This window comes from Pteropus vampyrus, unplaced genomic scaffold (genome assembly GCF_000151845.1).
Source record: "Pteropus vampyrus isolate Shadow unplaced genomic scaffold, Pvam_2.0 Scaffold61, whole genome shotgun sequence".
Taxonomy (NCBI): domain Eukaryota; kingdom Metazoa; phylum Chordata; class Mammalia; order Chiroptera; family Pteropodidae; genus Pteropus; species Pteropus vampyrus.
The window spans coordinates 2,404,804-2,424,931 of record NW_011888842.1 but is presented as its reverse complement, the minus strand read 5'-3'; the positions used below and the strand labels follow the sequence as shown (position 1 = coordinate 2,424,931).

At 45.2% G+C, this 20,128-nt stretch overlaps 1 protein-coding gene across 1 annotated transcript in view; it reads right to left on the bottom strand.

Annotated features, from left to right (window-relative positions):
• Positions 1-20,128, bottom strand: part of LOC111740293 (pappalysin-1-like) — a gene marked incomplete at both ends in the record, with an annotated part of 35,178 nt that extends 15,050 nt beyond the window's left edge. The window contains one exon of the mRNA XM_023531044.1: positions 19,942-20,128. Within this exon, the coding sequence (XP_023386812.1) occupies positions 19,942-20,128 (187 nt within the window). The remainder of the gene's footprint in view (positions 1-19,941) is intronic.

Genomic DNA, 20,128 nt, shown 5'->3' with positions numbered 1-20,128 from the left:
AACTTTTGCCTTGATTTGCCACTGATGTACTACTGATCTTGGGCAAATTCCTCTTCATCCAAGGTCACGTCACCACTTTCACAGGCCCTGAGCTCTTTTTCCATATGTGTATATGTGCGTGTGTGTGTGTGTGTGTGTGTGCGTGTGTGTGTGTGTGTGTGTGTATAATGTTTTATGATTGCATTTGGTATAAATAATTATATTATCAAGAGGCTGGGTTCATTTTTACATAAGTTTTTTCTTCTGATTTTAAAAGAAATCAAGCCATTTTTATGGACCCCTAAAAGTACTGTGGACTTCAGGCACTGTGCCAGCTTGCCTAATGGGTAGGTCAACTTTGGGTCCATCTCTAGACCTCAGATCCTCATCTGTAAAATGGCATCAGGAGAGAAACTGAGCACCTGTAGTCAGTCCAGGGCGCTCAGAAGGATGGGAAAGGTTCCCACACAGCCAAGCCAAATGATGTCAGTTTCATAACTGACGCAGGCCCACAGCAAGTTATGTAAAAACACACCCCAGACAGTGTGGGCTGAGCTCTGGAAACAAAAGCTCCTCTCTGGGGTGAGCCTGCCATCACCTCATCCAGGCCCACACAGCCAGGGGAGAGCCTCTCAGGGAGAAAGATGACAAAGGGAGATAAGGCAGGGGCGCGGCCAGACAGGCAGATCCCCTCTTTTCAAGGCTGGTGCCATCTGGAATTACTCTCCTGTGCAGGGACAGCAGTGACAGCTGATGCCTGCCGAGCGTTCACTGAGTGCCAGGCACTGTGCTAAGTTCTTTGCATGGATTAGCTCAGGCAGCTTTTTCAAAAATCCAAGCAGGGAGTATTGTTAGTATCTCCATTTTACAGATGAGGAGACTGAGACTCAAAGAAGCCCAAATGAGTTGCCCAAACCTGAGTAAGTCACGGGCAGGTGACAGGGGTGGAGTTCAAACCCAGGCAACCAGACTCAAGAGCTCCTGTTCTTAACTTTTACCTTATGCTGTCCAGACAGAGGAAAACTGACCATGTGAGGATGAGGGGCAGGTTTTAGTTATAAATAATTAAAGTGTAACAGAGTAAGTTCTAGCACAAGTACAAGCAAACAGAGCTACTTGATTCAGACAAGGAGGCTCAGGGAAGTTTTCCTGAACGAGTAACTCAAGGACTGAGCCTTGCACAAGGAATAGGAATCTGATCAGGGGAAGCTGGACAAAGACCTTCTAGCAGAAGATGAAGCACAAGCCAAAGCCATGAGCTGTGACATCTGCTTTTGGTGGAACAGAGGGTGCACAGAGTAATAAAGAGAAATGAAATAGCAAGGGCTGTCTGAGGCTAGATTGCAAAGGACTGTGAACGGCATGCCAAGAAATCTGAAATTTATTCCATACACAATAGGGACTCTTTGGTGGTTTTTCAGGAAGAGAGTCCATGGGGGTGGGGATCCTTAGCTAGGGATTTCATGGTGTTCTTATTCATAGAGTCACAGAACTGAAAGACCAGGACTCATGTCTCAGGACTCCCTGTCCAGTGCTCACTGGCAATCTGGAGTTATTCAGCCTAAGACTTACAATGAAAAGCATATCGTAACTGTATGTGAGCAAAATTTTGAAGAGAGAGGGCTGATAGACTTTTCTCATGTTAATTTTGTTGTTTTACCATCTGATAGAAAATTGTGAATTATGACTCAACTCAAAGGAGCTCTTTAAGGCTCCAGATGAATAAATAAATGGTATTTGGTTGGTCATTAAGACTTAGAAATTTTAATTTCATTCTACTAGGGGAAGGATGATCTAGCTTGGCCTTGAGCTTGGTCTCTAGTTGACCCTGATCAAATATCGTCTACCTTCTGGAGCTTGGTTTCCCCATCTACTCCACTGGAAAAGGCTGAAGAGTAGGTCTCTAAGTTCCTTTCCAGCTCTGACAGTCTATCACATAAACTCTTGAGATGCAGGTATTGTGTCTTCTTTGACCTCATACTTTGAATGCTTCGTCTGGGACTTGACACAGGGTAGGCCCAATGAACAATTGCTGAATACATGGAATGAACTGAGCTTTTAACTCAGGACTCCTTTGGAATCTTTAGGGGATTTTAAATGGAAAGTTTGGAATCAATGACCATTTTGTAAACTAAAAAGCATAAAGGCAAGCAAATCAGTAACCCAGAAAGACTAGTGTTTCCTCTCTGTCTGTAAAAGAGGTTGAGAAAATGAAAGACTCTGGAAGTCTTTCAGAGGAGACTGATGAGGAGGAGGTCAAGGACACTGCAAGGTCAAAATGTGAAAAAGCGTGGAGGTGGGAATCTATGTTCTAAGAACACCAATGAATTCTATTTAATCAGAAGGATCCACATAAGTCAATGGTTCTCAATCAGTGCATGTTTGGTCACGCTTCTGAAGACATTTCTGGTCATCACAACCACGGAGGAAGGGCTGCTACTGCATCAAGTGGGTAGAGGCCAGGGATGTCGCTAAACATCATACAGTGCACAGGACAAACTCCCACGGCAAAAAATTATTCATCCCAAAACATCAATAGTGCTGAAGTTGAGAAACCCTGCTATAAGGAACTAGGATAGTTATGATAGGGAAAGAATGCTTAGGGAGAAAGTTAAATGTGAGGCTAAGGAATTCTGACCTGATCTAGAGAGTTTCGTGGAGGAGTGGTTAGAACATGGAACCTGGGGACTGATTCTATCATTATTTGCCGTGTGACCTTGGGCAAGTCTTAACTTTCCTGTGCCTCAGTTCTGTTATCTGGAAAACTGGGATTATAATAGTACCTATTTCAGAGAGTCATTGTGAGGATTAAAGAGTCAATGCATGCAATGTACTCAGAACAGTGCCTGACACATATTACATGCTAAATATGCTCATTTTTGTCATTACCATGTGTAGGTAATAGGGAGGCACAGTAGACTCATGTTCAAGATGGTGGCAAAAGAATTCCTAGAAAAATGACGTAGAGCCACATGATCATCATGTGACTATGATATCTACCCAATTAATAACCCTTCTTCAATCAACATCTGTTTCAAATGACACTGCCGGCTGGATGTGTCTGGGTCTGTCTTGTTGTTTGCAAACAACTCTCTGGCTGGGCTCTGTTTTCCAGATATCCATAAGGCTCAAGCCAGCACCCAACTGCTTCTCCAGTCCAGGCTCCTCATGGTTCTAATGAATACGTAGAAAGAGACAGAGGAAGCCAGACACGAAGACAAATGGAAAGACAGAAAGGCAGGAAGCCTTCCACGAAAGCTGCTGCCAGTGACACACACTGCTCACAAGGACTCCAAGGACAGAGTTGAGAGCATGTTTGAGAGGTTTGTTTGAGCTCCTGATACTGTTCTCTCAGAGCTCTTGTTTGTAAACAGATATTTCTGCTGACACTGGACTTTGTGAGGGCGAACAGAGTGGGTTCGGGGGGGGAGGGTGTTGGAGAAAAAGGCAGGTTGTGTCTGCGAGCTTTAGACCATGTGTTTGTTGTTGAGAATACAAAGACTTCACTGTATTAAATGAAAATGCTTGTTTTACAAGGCGAGGGGGAATATGATAGGTACATGTCGAAAATGCTTCGGAAACTGAAACAACCCCATGCTACGAGGGCTTCCTGCTACATCATGCATCCAGGGGCACACGAGGATCATGAAGGCTCAGAATCTCTATACAAGGGATTTGGGGGCTATGGGCAAAGGGAGTCCCAGGAGTCAAGTAACTGTGAGCTCCCTTCTCTGCTCCCTTTATGAAGCCTTTCCCAAAGATCCCTGCCTCTATTTCACTTTTGCTATTGGTTTCCCACCACCTGTTGACCTAAGGGTAGAAGCCGTTATTGATCTAAACTATTAGTGTTGATAAAGGAGCCTCCAGTAGTCTAGACCCAGACTCAGAGCACTACCGGACTACTTATAATTATACAGCTATGCAGGCAGACCACGTTAATTTTTTCAAAGTAGTTTTCAACTTCTGAATTGGGGTTTTCACACTAGTACTCTAGTAGAAGCAAAGGGTTCAATGGAGGTTGCCCAGGGACTTTTTTCAAGGACTCACAGTGGCATAAGAATAAGCATCGGAGTTTCCTAACTCTTGCCCCACCCCTAGCATAGAGCCTAGAAGATTACATGGATGGAAGGGCAGATGGATGAGAGCATGAATTGATGGAAGGGTAGAGAGATGAAAGGGCCGATAGTTGAATGGATGGATCAGAGGGAAGAAAAAAGTGGGGGAGGAGGGAGGGAGGGAGGATAGGTGGGTGGATGGTTGGATGGATGAAAAAGTGGATGGATATTTGGGTTCACAGATTCATGGGTAAAGTCCACAGTGAATAATTATGGTCAGGACCACCTCAGACCACATTTGAAGTGAACTTGCCAATTTTAAAACTCAGAGAAACTCAGAGACCAGAGTTTGAATAAACAAAGTTGTAGATTATATTTCTAAGGAATAAACTAACTTGTCCTCAGAGGGAAAAACGTCCCAAATTCTATTTACTCCAACAAGGGTACAGATGAAGGAAAGTGCAATTCCTCAGACTGATATGACAATTCAACATCAACATTCTCATTTTCACAGATCTCCTAGTGTGTTCAGATTTTAAAGCTGGGAATAGGCTTCAGGAAATGACCTCTTAGGCCCCCTGCTTTTCTGCATTAAAATCATCATTTGGGGGCCACAGACCCCTTTAAGAAACTAATGAAAACTTTGCACCCTCTACTCAGAAAAATTTGTACAGGCTAAAATTTTTACAGTAAATATCCTGGAGTTCAGAATATCTTCAAGTCCCCCTGGACCAAAGAACAAGACCCTTCCCCGCCCCGATTCTATAGAACTAAAATACAGTGCTAGCCAGGTATTTCAGTTGGTAATGGTAACAGTAAGGAAATAGAACCTAATGATATTAACCAAAATACGAAGTCGTAACTAAAATAACAACATCTACAATCAATTCACACCGTGACAATGGTATAACAGATTCTACACTTGTCCTCACCCTATAAATTCTCCACATTGAGGTCAGAGAGACCCCTGGCAAACCTACGCCAGATACTGTAACTTCCTTGTTTGAAACTTTCTGACAACTCCTGATCTCATCTAGATTGAAATCCAGATTCCATGACCTGGGCTGCCTTCACCTCCAGACACACACGTCTCCCAGTGGCTTGTACGTCTGCTGCTTCAAAATCCTCAACTGAGAGTTCATGAGGGTAGGAACCTGCTCTGTCTTCTCACTGCTGCATCTCTCAAGGTGTCAGGTAGACGCCATCTATCTGTTAACTACCTAGAGACACATAGAGAGATTTTTGGAAGCCTTGTTGTTGTCACTGTCTCACTGTGGGGCCTTGGCCAAATCTTTTCCCCTCTTTGGACTTTAGACTTTCCAGTTGTAAAAGGATAGTTTGGGTCCTATCCAACTGCAGGGTCCAATGATCTGAAATCTTTGTGACCAAATTCAAGAGAGCTGGGCCCAAATCCAAGGACAATATAGCTGGATAGAAAAAAGAGGATAACCGGGCTCTAGTCCTTTTCTGTCACTAATCTGAGACGGGACTTGGGATAATTTCCTTGCCCCTTCTGGACATCAGATTCTCCATTTGTGAACTGAGGAGACTAATCCAGATGCACTGTAAATTTACAGCATTTATTCATCCAGAAACCCACCCACAAATATTTGCTGAACCCCTGCAGTGTGTCAGGCACTGGGAAGGTGCACTGAGCATGGCAGACACGATTCCTGCCCTCGTTCTGCTCTCACATCCTCTGGGAGGTCTCCATGGCACTGGTGAGGACTGCAGGAGGAGCATGGTGCATCCCACACGGTTACACCTGGTTCTGTGGCAGCTCTCTCCAGGGATGGGGTTGGAGAAGCTAAGAGAAAATGTGGGTGGAAAGGACTTAAAAACCAATAGAATGGTACACTGGCTCAACAGAAAGAAGGGAGACAGAGTGACAGAGAAAAGTGGTAAGAATACATACCTGTAACTGGTCAGCTCTGAGAGACCAGGGCCATATCTAACGGCTAATGCCTTTCATAACATTTGCCTTCACTGCTTGGGCCTTCTTAAGGCCCATGAGGTCTTTTCTCAAAGCACCTTTCCTTCACAGCACTCACTTTCAGTCACCTCGTCTCTCCCTTATTTAGAGCCATCTCCAATTCATTTACCAAAGTTTACCAAGCACCGACCAGCAGAGCCGGTAACGTGTTAAGGGTAGGAATAAAGCAGAGATGAAGACAGAAATGGTCTCTGCTCCTAAGGAGATTGGAGGCAAGTGGGGAGAGACAGACAAGTTTGAAGGCAAACATGACAGAGTGATAAACGCCATGAGGGATATAAGAGGCTGTTGGCCTCGATTCAAATGGCGATGTATCGGATCATCCAATCATTTCCTACTGTGATGCTCCTAAAAGGTACTCTGGGTCAACGTCCTTGGCTGAGACATGAATCAAAAGTGTTTATTTTTCTAAGTTGATCGATGGTTCTACATTTTAAATGACGCACATGATATATCCACATGCAAGACAAGGCAGACATCCCATACACGTACTATGCCACTTATTTCATAAACAACTCCCCAACTCTTCCAAGTGGAAGGAAACTCTTATGCCTCTGAAATCTCAGAGCACTTTCTAGCCCCCATAATAAACACGAGTATTCAACAACACAGTGTTTCTGCCTCTGTGCCTGCCTAGGACTCTGTTAATTGCTTAGTTATAGCAGTTACCATGATGTCATGTATCTGTTTACTACTCTGCTTCCGCCACTAGGACTGGGAGCTCCTTGAGGGATGGAACTGTGCCCTGCTCTTATTCTCAGTCCCCCTATCCTAGCTCAATGTGTAATACACAAAGACATAAAGACTTCTCGATAACTATCTAATTGGATGGATGGATGGAAGGAAGGATGGACGGATGGATGGAAAGAAGGAAGGAAGGAAGGATGGAAGGTAGGAAGGGAGATTTACCTCTCCTAACACACTGCCATTTCCTACTGAACCTCACAGGATGCCCAGGACAAATGTGGGGCACATAAGAAGTGCTTAAGAAAAGCAACTCAACAGCTATAGGATGTTTTCTAATAAGTTCACTACTGTGAACCCACAGATGTAACTGTCATCCCACACTGTAAAGGAAAACGACGGGATCCAGTAGAAAGAGCACTGATTTGGGAGTCAAGAGACCTGAATCCCATTTTCAATTTTGCTGCCAACTTGTTGCTTAAGCTTACTCAACTTAGCTAAATTTAACAAGTTAACTTGCCTGGACCTCAGTTTCTCCATCTGTAAGTTGAGCAGATTTGATAAAGCAGACTAACATCGTTCTAGCTTTAGAATTTGGGAAAGGGATGAACAAGATGTTTTATTTGTTTTTAGCAGATCAGACCTAATCAGCCCAGTGGGGCTGTTCTGTACAGGCGTCATCCTGAGAGCTTAATGCTAGCTCTACAGAGGCTTCATCAGCTCCGATGAGAGCACAACACAAATCAGCCTTGTTACTCCACAGTCATTCTTCTACTCGGAACCCCATAGTTCACGCAGCACCATCACCTACGCACATCTCAGATTTGGCTCAGAATGTACCAGGGCCTTCCTCAGAGGGTGATAATGTCTCAGTTGAGCATATCTGGGGGAACATGCCCCAGGCTCTGATTCCCAAAAGAGAAATCTGGAAACGTTTTTGGCAAAGAGTGTCTTTGAAATAAGTGTATATCTCCCTATGGACTACTTAAAGGTGGGAAATGCTCTCGTGGATGTAAATGGTCTTTTTGTTGAAAAGTCACCTGCAAATGAAATAAATTCTGCATATCAGAGATTTCTTAGCCAATCTCTTTTAATGTTTACTCAAATTTTTCCTCCATCTCACCCTCCCTTCCTCCCTTTCTCCTTCCCTCCCTTCCCCTTTCATTCTACAATCTCTAAATGTTTGCATGGGGACACCATCTCTCTCTCTCTCTCTCTCTCTCTCTCTCTCCTTCCTTTCTTCTTCTTTCTTTCTTTCTTTCTTTCTTTTCTTCCTTCCTTCCTTCCTTCCTTCCTTCCTTCCATATATTCATCCTCTCATGCAACATTTACTGGACAAATGCTACATTCCAAGCAATGTGCTAGGCCTTACGGATAGAGAAAAATTAAAATATCCTGGATTTGAACCCCAGTTCCACCACCTTTTAGCTGTGGGGCCTTCAATGAGTCCTGTAACTTTCTCAATCTAACTGAGAGGGTTCAAAGTATAGCAGTCAGCATAGTGCCAGCACATAGTAAGTGCTCATTATAAGCTAACAGCTTTTATTACTGTTATTACTGCTGAGAATGCATACTCTCCCCAAGGGTATATAAACAGTGAATAGAGGGTTCCAGATCCTGAGGTCACCACGAGGTCTCACGAGATCAAAGGGAACAGACAGAAAGCCCTCCCATCCCCACCCCACAAGAAGGAGAGAAAAGGATGAAAACCCAGGCAACAGATACGACTGCCAGGACACTCGAGGTCCAATAGGAACCCGACAAGGGAGAGAAAGGAAATCTGAGAGGAGAGCAAAGCTTAGGATTATGTGCTGCAGTCTATACACAAAACAAATGCTTTGCTAACAGGTGAGGGGTGAGAGGGGAAGACCGAGGCTAAAATGTGACTTGGATTAAAAAGGCCGAAATGGGAGTTGAGGAGGCATTTAAATACACTGTCCCCTCCCCTCTCTGTTTTGGAAGACCAGATTTCTTTTCCCTTCTGACTTCTTTGCTCAAGGGGAAATGGAATTAACCACTGTGTAATGTTTTTGAGTGTGACGCACGGGGGTAGGTCATGTGCTTCGGTTACGTAATGCAACATGCCTAAGGTTCCTGAGATCTTTCTTCCAGAATCATCAGATATTTAGCTGGTTCTCTTATGCAGTCATGTGTGCATTAAGGAAAAATACATATAAATCCTCTATGAGCTAGGTGCTCTGCTAGGCAGTGAAGAAGTTAGGATGACCTCAAATATGCACACAATTAAATGTGAGAGAAAGAATTCCAGGTCTTTCGATATACATGTGTAGAGGGTACAGTGGAGATGAATAAGGAAGGTAGGGAACCAGTTATACTTGGAGAGGAGTCAGGGAGGGTTTCCCAGAAGAGGGGAACTTTGAGTAGAACCCTATAGAGGCTTAGGTGTTCTGCAAAACAGGTCTTTGGAATATAGGAGGCACACCAAGTAAAGAAAATGAGGTGGAAAAGCATAAGGTATCTGGGAGTACTGCAGATAATTCCAGCACTATTGAAGGGCCTCTGGCTAAAGTTTGCATTTTAGAAAGATCTGATGACAGTTGAATGTTGAAGGATAGGTTGAAGGGGATACAGGGGTTGAGGCTCAGAGAAGTGGGCATTATAATACTAGGGAAAGAGTAAAAATCAGAAATGCAGAGAGCCTAAGCTAAGAGAAATTGGCTATAAAAATGTCAAGAAGGCAGGATAGATAGGAATGGACGAATGACTGAATACGGTGGATGATCTATCTAGAGTAGGTGACACTAGATGAGGACACAAGGCATTTCAGAGGAAAGAGGGTTCAAGCTTTGGACATGTGGAATTTGAAGGGAATCTTATCCAGCTTGGTCACTGATTTGGGTGAGCCACTTTTTGTCACCAACCCTCAGTTCCTCATCTATGAAATGGTCTAGATGAGAGCTTCTGATTCTCACACTCCTTGGTTCTTTGGACTTACGTGAATGTTAATTCACAGAACAGAATACAATCTGTATTTCTTATGCTTTCTGTCTGTGTACTTGCACCTATCTCTTAGAGCAAGGCTTACTTGTTCCTGACTGGCTGGTTATCCTATCTTTCTCTATTTTCTCATCAGCCTTTGTAGCTGAAAGATCTCCAATCTCATTGGGAGAAATAACCCCTTCCACACAATCACATTTAGTCATATTCTGCCCAGCCACATTTTGTATTTATAGAGCAACAGAAATTAAAGAAAGATGGATACGGGACATATCCATCTTTCAGGTTTTACTGACACAGGGTTTGTGGCAAATGATACCGGAACACAAATTTTCTTTCTTTTCTTCAAAGAAAAATATAAGTGGCCAAAGTAAATGCTGTAGGTATAAGGGGCAGGAAGAGAGAGAGAATGGTGAAGATTGAGGGAGCACTATGTATTTCATAGGTAATAGTACTGGGGGTTCCAGGAAGGAAAGCAGACTAACCAATGGCTGCAGACTCCAGCGTTTTACTATTTTAATCATGAAATGATCTGATTAAAATGATGAGCAAGACTAAAAGGCCAGCGACTTAATCTGATGTCTAGGAACTAGCCCGGAATGGCCTTTGCACAGTAAGAAATATGAATTTTGAGTAATCTAACCATTAGCCAACTAAGTGATCACTAGCAAAGTCATTCAGTGTTTTTTTGATATTTATGGCAGCTATTATTAGCAATATTATTAACAAAATGGCTTCCAGCTATTGGGAAGTACCAATATTCCCTAAATAATGTCTTCAGTCAGTCTTTGAAATTCTAACCATTGGTATCTTACTTTTTGAATCAAAGCTTTTTGGGGAAATATTAAAGTATATATGTCTGTGGAGGACTAGCATTCTAAGTTGTTACCAGTCACTGATGCCTTAGCAAGAAGGAACACCATGTCCTTTTTTTTTGAGAATGATGCTGGGAGAGAGGAAGCAGAAAGCGGTAGGCACTTGGCCCCTGAGGGAGACAGGCACAGGCACCACCTAGTGGAGAAAAATGCACCCAAAGAGGAAGAAAACCATAACGAATACTAACTTTGCAATTTTGTCTTAGGACAGTCCTGACTAGGATTATTGATTCCTAGAGATCTCTGCTAGAAGGTTCTCCAAGACAAAGATAAATTCCTCCCTACCCCCGTTGTTTAGATGAAGAAAACTGGCCCCAAGACATAAAGCAAATTGCCCAAAGTCAAACAGCAAGCTAATGAATGAACGGTCTAAAACGGACATCTCATAGCTCCTAGTGCACTGCTCTTTCTTCTCCAGTACACAGTGGTCTTCTTTCGACAGCCCTGGGTCTGCTCTTAGAGCTCTTCTCCAGTGACGCTGCTCATCACTGCCCCTCCTGACAACCCCCTTTAGGTTTTACTCCTCCGGCAACCCCGCCCCCATATAGCATTCCCTAATATCCCTTCTCCACTTTATCTTTCTTCTTAAACATACACCTGACATTATATTTGTCGTTCATTTGCTCATTTGTCATATATTTGCTCATTCATTTATCCTCTCTCCTCACCTTTCCCCTCTTATCCTCCTCCAGTATAAAGTCTCAAAGGTAGGGAGGGGCCTTTTCTCCTTGTGTTCACTGCTCTGTGCTCAGGGTCTAAAACTCTACCTGGTACATAGCAGTCACTCGATAAATACCTATTGCATGTGGGTATGGTCAAATTTTACTTTGTCTCTTGTTTTTAACTACATTTCTTAGATTTTCTGTGAAGAGCACTCATTGCTTTTGTAATATGAACAAGAGTGTTTATTGTCTTTCATTTGAATATTTGTTTTATGTTAAGATGACAGCAATAAGTCTTTCCTGAGTAGTAAGGGAGGGAAAGGCAACTCCTGCACGTCTGACAGTGCAACTGAGAGAATGCGAAATAATGTGTGGCAAGGCACACATAATACCAATATGAGTTAACGTTTACTGGGTGCTTACCCATGGTCCAGATTCCATTACTAAGCATTTTCCACATGGAGGCTCAGTTAATCTTCAAAACAACCCTATGAAGTAGGAGCCAGTGCTATCTGCATTTTACGAATGGGAATAGTGAAGCTTGGAGATATTAAGTAACTTGCCCAAGGTCATGCAACTGGCAGGTGGGAGGGTCAGGAAATCAAACGCAGGCAGCCTGACTCTTGAGTCCTTGGTCAACCACTACAAAATACTTCTTCAGTAAACACATGCTCCTTTTCCGGTTCCTGATGGTGTCAAATTTTTTCTGAGATTAGACAACTGCAGGTCATTCTGACAGGGCTCTAGAAGGTTTTAGGAGGCTCCCAAGGCAATTGGAGATGGAGAGAAATAAGGAGCCAGTAACGAAAAAGAGAGGTGTGTGGAAATGTGAGTGTGCTTGTGTGTGTGCATGTTTATCGTCACAATATGTTTTGGGTTGTCACAATGATTAGCAGATTCTAGGGAATTCTTATGCATAGAATCAAGGACACTACATGTTTCACTCTATGTAGGGCAGTTCTATACAGCAAAGAATATCCTCACTCAAAAGCTTCTTATTGCCCAGCAAGTCTCCACTTGCCCCTTCTATATGCCCCTCCTAAGGCTCTCCTCCTTTTTTTCCTTCCCCCCATCTCTTCCAGGATAATCAGTCACCTGAGTTTGCAGGTGTGCAGGGAGGCGGACAGAGGAAGCTCCTAGTGTTTGAAGCCCAGAGTGTGTTCTTTCAATTAATCTCTGTGTGACCTTGGGAGAGGCCTGAAACCTCTCCAAGTGTCACCTCTGTACTTGGAAAACCAGAAGCTCACCGAACACACAGGAACCTAAGACTTTAACTCTTCCTGTGGCTCTCAGACTCTTTTATAATTTAAAACTTTTAATTATGGAACTCTTCAATTACATACAGAGGGAAAGACAAAAATGTACAGAAGCCCGATATTCCTATTACCCGGTTTCAACAATGTTATCAGGTTGCCAGTCTTCTTTCATCTACACCCCCAACCCAACATCCTGTTTTGTTTTGTTTTGTTTTTCCGGAGATTTTTAAACAAACAAAACAGACAGAACATCATTTTACCCATAAATACTTCGGTATGCATTTCTAACAGATTGAGAGCTTTAAAAATACATACCGTTATCACTCCTGACAAAATTAACAATAATTCCCTCAATTTAGTCCATGTCCATTCAAATTCTGTAATTAAGGATCTTGAACGTTCTTTCAAATGGAATCTTGTAGACAGACTCACAATTTAATCAGAATAAGGTCAAGAGAAGGTGGGGGGAGGCAGAGACCTCCCCTTCAGCCTCTCCCTAGTGGCTCCATAAAATTGTGGGGGCACAGTTTAAGAGTCCCTATGATATCCTTATCCCTCATTGTGCACCCTGAGAACACTGAGGTCCAGAGAGGGACAGTTAATTAATTTGTCAAAGTCACAGGGTAAGTGGTAGTTTTGGAAGATCTGTAAAGTCCCAACATCAAAGGACTCCAGTGAGGTCACAGGTAACAAAAGATTTGCTAACTGAATCACTATTTATCATTTGCAGTGTGAATAACAATAAAGGCACCTATCCAGGAATGACCTTGATTACAAAAATCCCTCACATCTCTCACTTGCTGGCTCCTATTACTACTGTTGACAAGTGGACCGAGTTCTGACCTTGGCCAAGAACTGCTGTGGCCCTTGTCTCACCTGGTTCCTGTGACAACCTGCGAGACAGGGATGTTGAGTGTAACCACACCTGAATCCCTCTCCCCTGAGGCCCCAATGTTTGAGCCAGAGGCCCCAAGACACACAGCTCAGAGGAGGCTGAGCCAGGACTTGAACTCAGAGCTCCTGAGTCCCAGTTTCAGGTCTTAGAAAGAGCTGAAGGGCCGAAATCCACAGTCAGTTCTCAGTTGAGCATTCCTGGTAAGTGCATCAAGGCATGACACGGAGCCCTTAGCACAACAAGAAGAAAGATAAGGGGACACTGAGGGAAAGAAAATTAAATTCCAAGGAAGGGGTAGCAGGTGAGAAGGGAAAAGACATCTAAATTTCTGAGCTCCCAGCTGAGGTAGACAAGGCACAAACTGCCTGTAGAGGGGGTCTCCCTACCTGGGCTCTTTACCCTCCCTCATCTGAGATGTCTGCAGCCAGTGCTGGTTTCAGAGCGATCAAAAGGTGAGGGGGGTTTGAAATATCAGGAACATAACCCCTCCCACAGGACTAGCCCAGGACAAAGGGGAAATGCCTTAGAGCTGAGCTTCCCTTTTTTTAATATCCCTTGTTCTTGCTCAGAGAGGATTCCCTCCCAAGCCCTTGAAGAGATTCATTTAAAATAGGATGCATAGAACCCAATGTGTTAGCCCCCACAGGAATGTCAGCATTTTCAGGGCAGCCCCAAAAAAAGAGGGCATGGCTTCACACACAGGAATAGCTCTGGAAAAATAGAATGTCATGGCCAGGGCGCCTAGGGGTTGGGGGTGAGCTGGAGAAGAGACAATGGGAGAAGGCTCCTTCCTGGTGTTTGGCAACTCAGAACTCGGACAGTTAAATTTCTCTAAAGCCTCAACCACTAACCAGCTCAACAAGCCCGGAATGAAACCTCTCCTTCGGGCCTCAGTTTTCCTACCTGCAAAGTAGGGAGACATCAGACTGGATCAGTGATTTTCTCCACTGATGGTCCTTCCACACACAGTACCTGAGAAAACTTTGAAAACCACCAGGGTCCAGACCAACCTCACACCCGTGACCTCAGAATCCCTGGGATGCAGCCTAAGCATTGAGATGTTTTCAAAGCTGGCGACCCTAAGTGTTGCCAGGGATGGGAACAATTGGGCCCAATGATCTCTCCAGCCCCTTTGATAGGGGGTGGTTTGTGAATATAGTTTAATTCTTGGCTCCTGTGTGACCCTGGTTCTCAGTTTTCCTACTACACATTGAGCTGCTTGACCCAGTCCATGCCCGGGCTGCCCATACACAACCCACACGCCTGAGTCCCAAGCCTCTAGCTTCACTTTTCCTTCCTCTGTGCAGAGGGGCAAGGGTGATATAGCCTCCGTCACCCCATCTCTCCACGGTGAATGGCTGTTTGGGGGATTATGGAAGTTGGGGTGCATTTGAGGAAGGGGCAAGAGGCATGTGACAGTAGAACTGTGACGTGGCCTCCACTGTGACCATCATCTGGCTTCTGTTCCTGGGTGTGTATGCTCCCCACTTGAATTTACTGGTTTTCCTATTTATGGGTTCTGTGGTTCTAGACCTCCTCTGGCTCTTACCACCAAGGGGTCATCCAAGTAGGTCACAGAAGAGGAAATCAAAGTACAAGGAAGGGATCTGAGGGGGTCTAACTCTTGCCCAAGATCTGTCAATTAGATGGACTCCCAGAAATTCAAGAGGGGAAGTCTTAACAGGGCATAAACAGGCTCCACTTTCTGAAGGTCAAACTAGCAAATTGGAAAACAGAATGTGATTACTTACTAGACTCAGCTACTGTTGACTGAGTCCCTAATATGAGCTGGAACTGTGCCAGGTACTTTCTGCATATTTATTTTATTGCAATATCCTGATCTCATTATGCCCATTTCACAGATGAGCAAACCAAAGGATAGAAAAATGAAGTGACTCGATTCAAATCAGATAGCAAGTAACTGGCAACAGAAATTCCAAGCCCGGTCTGCCTGACAATCTGGCATTAAAGAAAAACAGAGCTGCTACGTCAAATCCAGGGTTCCACGTGAGATTTACATGTATTATCTGTCTCCTTTAATCTGTAGGTGGATGGTCAGCACACAGAGAGACAGAAAGGGATGAGAACATTCTGCAGCGAGACTAAGGAAGGCAGTAAGTCTTTTTTTTTCTCTCTCCAAAAACACTGCTGAAGAGGAAACAAACACTTGAGACTCAAGTTCACATCTGCGCTCTGCTCTCCCAATAGCCTGGGAGACTTTGAAGAAAGTCACTTCAACTCTCTCTGACTCTGTTTCCTCATTTGTAGAGGCGAGGATGCCCACCTCTCAGGGTGGTTGTGAGAGCGACCCGTGCAGGCACAAAGCAAGCACCTAGTATAGTGCCTGGCACCTTGGAGGCATCCTGGAACAGCTGGTTTCCTTCCTGCCTTTAAGTGTCCTCAGTCCATAAAGTCAAGACTGAGATCGTTGGAAAATCATGTCCAATAGCAAGAGTGAAGTTTACCGAGCACTTACTATACACCAAATCCTGTTCTGAGTCCTTTCCGTATATGAGCTCATTGAATGGCTAGGTGCCCATACCATCCTAGCTTTGTAGATGAGGAAACTGAAGCCCAGAGGAGTCAACTAGCTTGCTCAAGGTCACACAGCCAGTTAGAGGCAGAGGTAGATTCCCACTTAGGCAACTTGACTACTAAAGCTGGCTTCCAACCATTGCAATATTTTAGAACCCAGGTATGACTGACTACAAATGTTGGGGGAGGCTGGTGTTAATGTGTGGACTCCTTGAAACTTAGCCTCCCCATTACAGCAATGCTGACATTAGGTAAACGCAGGCCCTCTTTTTGGGTGGGTAGCAGGAAGTGGGGACTATAGACAGGAGGGGGAGAAAGACTCTTCGGAGCCGTCAGCAAACTCAATAGTCCAACATTTAGAACAAAGGAAGAAAGCATAGCAAGCAGAGCGACTGGATGGGGTTCAGGTAGATCCCTTTCTTCTGCAGAGAGTGCAGATCCCTAAGGGGCGAGGGTGGGAGGAGGGCAGCACTTGTGGGGTCCACAACTCACTTATCTAACAGGTCAGGAGAAACTTTAACAAGATTAACTGCTGCTCAGGGCCTCTGCTCCAGGGAGCAAATTCAGCCTATTGTTTTCTTTTCCTTCTTTCTCTTTCAAACTGGAGGGCCTGGGGGTGGGGTGGGGCACTTGGTGATGAGGGGCAGGGGTCTGGATCCTGCCTGGTATGGCACAAAATCAAAGGGATGTGTCAGAGAGTTTCCCCCACCCCCGGACTTGAAAGAGAGCCCAAATCATGGGCATGAAGGCTGAAGGCTGCACCTGGGTGGTGGGTCTGTGAGGGGTGAGAGGTGATGGTGTTTATTAGAAGCGTTCTCTCAGGGGTGTGGGAGTAAGGACTGGAAGTCAGGATGCTGGGGATCAAATCGTTGTTCCTGCCTTTGAGGATCTGTGTCATCCAGCACATACTCATCCGCTCTCTGTGTTTCTCTCTATTCGGCCAAAGTAACCTCTGAGGTAACCTCTGAGGACACTTATCCCAGTATCTTTAAAGGATTCTTCAATACTAAAGACCATCCATTGTCATCCAGAGAATCCTGCACACAGGCACTTTCTAACTTTAGGTTTGTTTTTTGCCTGCACAAGCCTTTCCTTTTATATTTATTAATATATATGTGTGTATATATATAAATGTATGTATGTATGTGTGTGTATATACATTTTTTCTCTCCTTCCCTTTTGGAAAAATAAAAGGCATGTTTTCTGAGCTTCAGAAGCAAACTGCTTCTTCACTCCTTCCTCCCGCCTCTCCAAGCGCCTGTCTGAACTGGTGTCAGTGAAGTTTGAACTGGGGCAGAAATAGCATCCCGGACAGATCTGGGAGCACAGCCCGCCTACCAGGAGCGGCAAGGCCTGCCTCTGCCAGACGACAGACCTGGTTAACAGCACCGTAAAATTAGACCTTTACGAAACCCAATTGAATCCTGCAGCAAAGAGTGATGTAAGGCAGCCTGGCCTGACAGCAAGGCAGCAACCCTCTGCCTGAAATAGCAGCATGGTCCCTGCTGAGAGATGCCTGCTCTCTCAAGATAGGTGACCAGGGATTCCTACGAAAGTGGCAACGCCCAGAGGAAAAGAGCCAGCAGAGGTCAGGCAGCAAACTGGGTACCGGAGGTCACAGGCAGCGGAACGACATGACTTGGCATCAGCACCCCTGCTGCCCGTCTTGCCCCTGCCTCTCCCAGCCCAAACTTACATGAAGGGAGAAGCTGAAAAAGTGCTTCTGCAAAGAACCACTGTTTGTTTGCTTTTTAATTCAAGGAGAAGCAGGTTCTTTTTAGTCCAACAGTCTCTACGGTGTGGAGGATACATAGAATGAGTCTTTTCTGGCTCAGGGCCAGGTGTTTACACACCGCCAAATCTGGCTCAGACTCAACCAGGGGAGGGGGGGAAAAATCCACCAGTATCCTCTGGAGAAAAGCAACTAGCTTTCTGGTGCTACGCGACAGCAGTGCCTTTTTTTTTTTTTTTTTTTCTTTTTGAGAGGAATGTTATTTCCACACATAAAATGGACCAGGCATTTTATACAAGCAATAATAACCTAACGTCCCCCCATCCAATTAAAGTATTTTACTGCACAATCTTTGTGTGAGAGAGTGAATTGAGTGCTCAAGAGAGCGCGTGTGGAGAGAGGCTCCTTGTCTGAATTATAGACATTTCTAAAGCAGGCTCCCGTGGAATCCCAGGTGTTTTTATATATATATAAATATATATATATATATATATACACACACACACACACACACACACACATATATGTATATATATATACACACACATATAGATATACATACACATATATACATATATACATATATGTATACATACACATATATACATATATACATATATGTACACACACATAAATACACGCACATATACATATATATATTTTTAAAAATGCATTTGCTACCTTTTCATTGATGAGACCTATATAATCCTGGGCTCTCCCTTCTGGAGGGAAAGCCTTCCAAATCACTGGTTATGACAGGTAAACACAAGGGGGAAAAAAGATCTACTCGTTTTTTAAAAAATTCATCTCGACGCTACAATCTCTGCTTTTCCTATGTTCCGAAAGAGAAGTAAACACACCACGGTCCTGAATTATCATCATCATTGCTATTATGAATAACCTCTTTCCTCTACCCTACATTATACCCTGCTCTGGGTGACTCGGGCTTGGGGGCTAAAAGTGAATGAGCTCGGTTTCCCTCTCCTTCCTGGGGAGGAAAAAAAAGAGAAAGAAAAAAATAGCATGCGATGACGTCATATGTGGGGGAAAGTCATTTTCTTGCTCTCGGTTTTGTAGCGGAAAGCGGGAGCTTTGGGGTCACATTCTTGTTACAGCAGCAGAGTTTAGGTGCCCCGACATGGACTTTATGTAAATAAGACAAAGTCAGCGCAACGTTGGAGAAAGTCCACGCCGAGACAGACAGGAGCAGAAGTGCCCGAAGGGCTCAGAGCTTTCCCTTCTAAGAAAGTGTGTGTGTGTGTAAGGGAGTGGGATCGCAAAATGCCTCCCCACGATCTTGGCCGCAGCGAAGGGGGAACCCCTACTCACTTTAAGATGTCCTAGGACATGTCAAGAGTGTGCAGGAAGGGAATCTCCCGGCCAGAAGAGGCAAAACTTTTCTTCTATCCTCCAGCACCGCCCCACCTCTGCCCCCCAGTTTTATTAAAGGCATTGCCACAAATTAATTTAGACGGGGAAAAATGGATGTTGGACCATTCCTAAGGTTTGCAACCCTCGCAAAGTGTCCGGTTTCACTGAGGGCTTTGCTGTGGAACAGCGAAGGGGAGAGAGAGGGAGGGTGAGGAGGGAGAACTCAAATTCATTACGGACTATAAAAGTCCCAAATGAGAAAAGCGCCCCGTTTCGCAGCGAAGTCGCGGAAGACTGTCCGAGTGTGCATTAGTAAGGTCTTGCCCCAGCCCTGAGTAGCAGGCAACAGTCTTTAAAAGCGATGACATAGGATGGATGGTTGTGTATGTGTGTTTGGCTGGGAGGAAGGGGCTGAATCCCAGAGACAGACATCAAGCAGAGAGCAACTTTGGGGCACCGCAAGGACTTCTAAGTCCAGGCGATCACAACAACCTCCTTGCAGGCTTCAGGGTAATGGGGTCACGTGAAGTGGGGTTACCTCCATTAAAAAATCTAAGAAATAGAAACTCTCTTAGCCTGTTTTCACATGCATCCCAATTGGGCCATCCTCCCCTCCATGTCAAACGGGGACAGTACTTCCGACCATCCCGAGCACGGTTTACGTGCTTGAGGCTCCCCGGTACTGACTGCGGGTCTCCCTGACAGGAGCGCTCCCTGGGCTCCTCCTGGAGGGGTTAGGTGGCTACGCCTTCTGAAAGCGCCCATTCTGCAGATAGGGCAAAGCGAGTCTCGAAGCTCGCCCGGGGTGCCTGCTCGCCTCCGGCGGGGCGGCTCCCGCGCAGACACACCCGGCAGCCCCAGACCAGCCCGCCACCCGCGCCCAGGCACCCGTGCGCCCCTGGGGCCGCGGGGACGGTGCAGCGCCCGCTAGGGCACTGTCGCCTACCTGTGATCACCGCCGGAGACCTCTGGCCCCCCTCCGCTCGCAGCCACACTTGCAGCGTGAACGCGTCCCGGGGCAGCTCGAGGTCGGCCCGCAGGCGCAGCTGCTCGCCTCGCCCGCTGAAATAGAGCGCCCGGCTCGGCGGGCTCGGCTCCTCGGCGGCGCCCCTCGCCTCCCGCTGCTGCCGCCG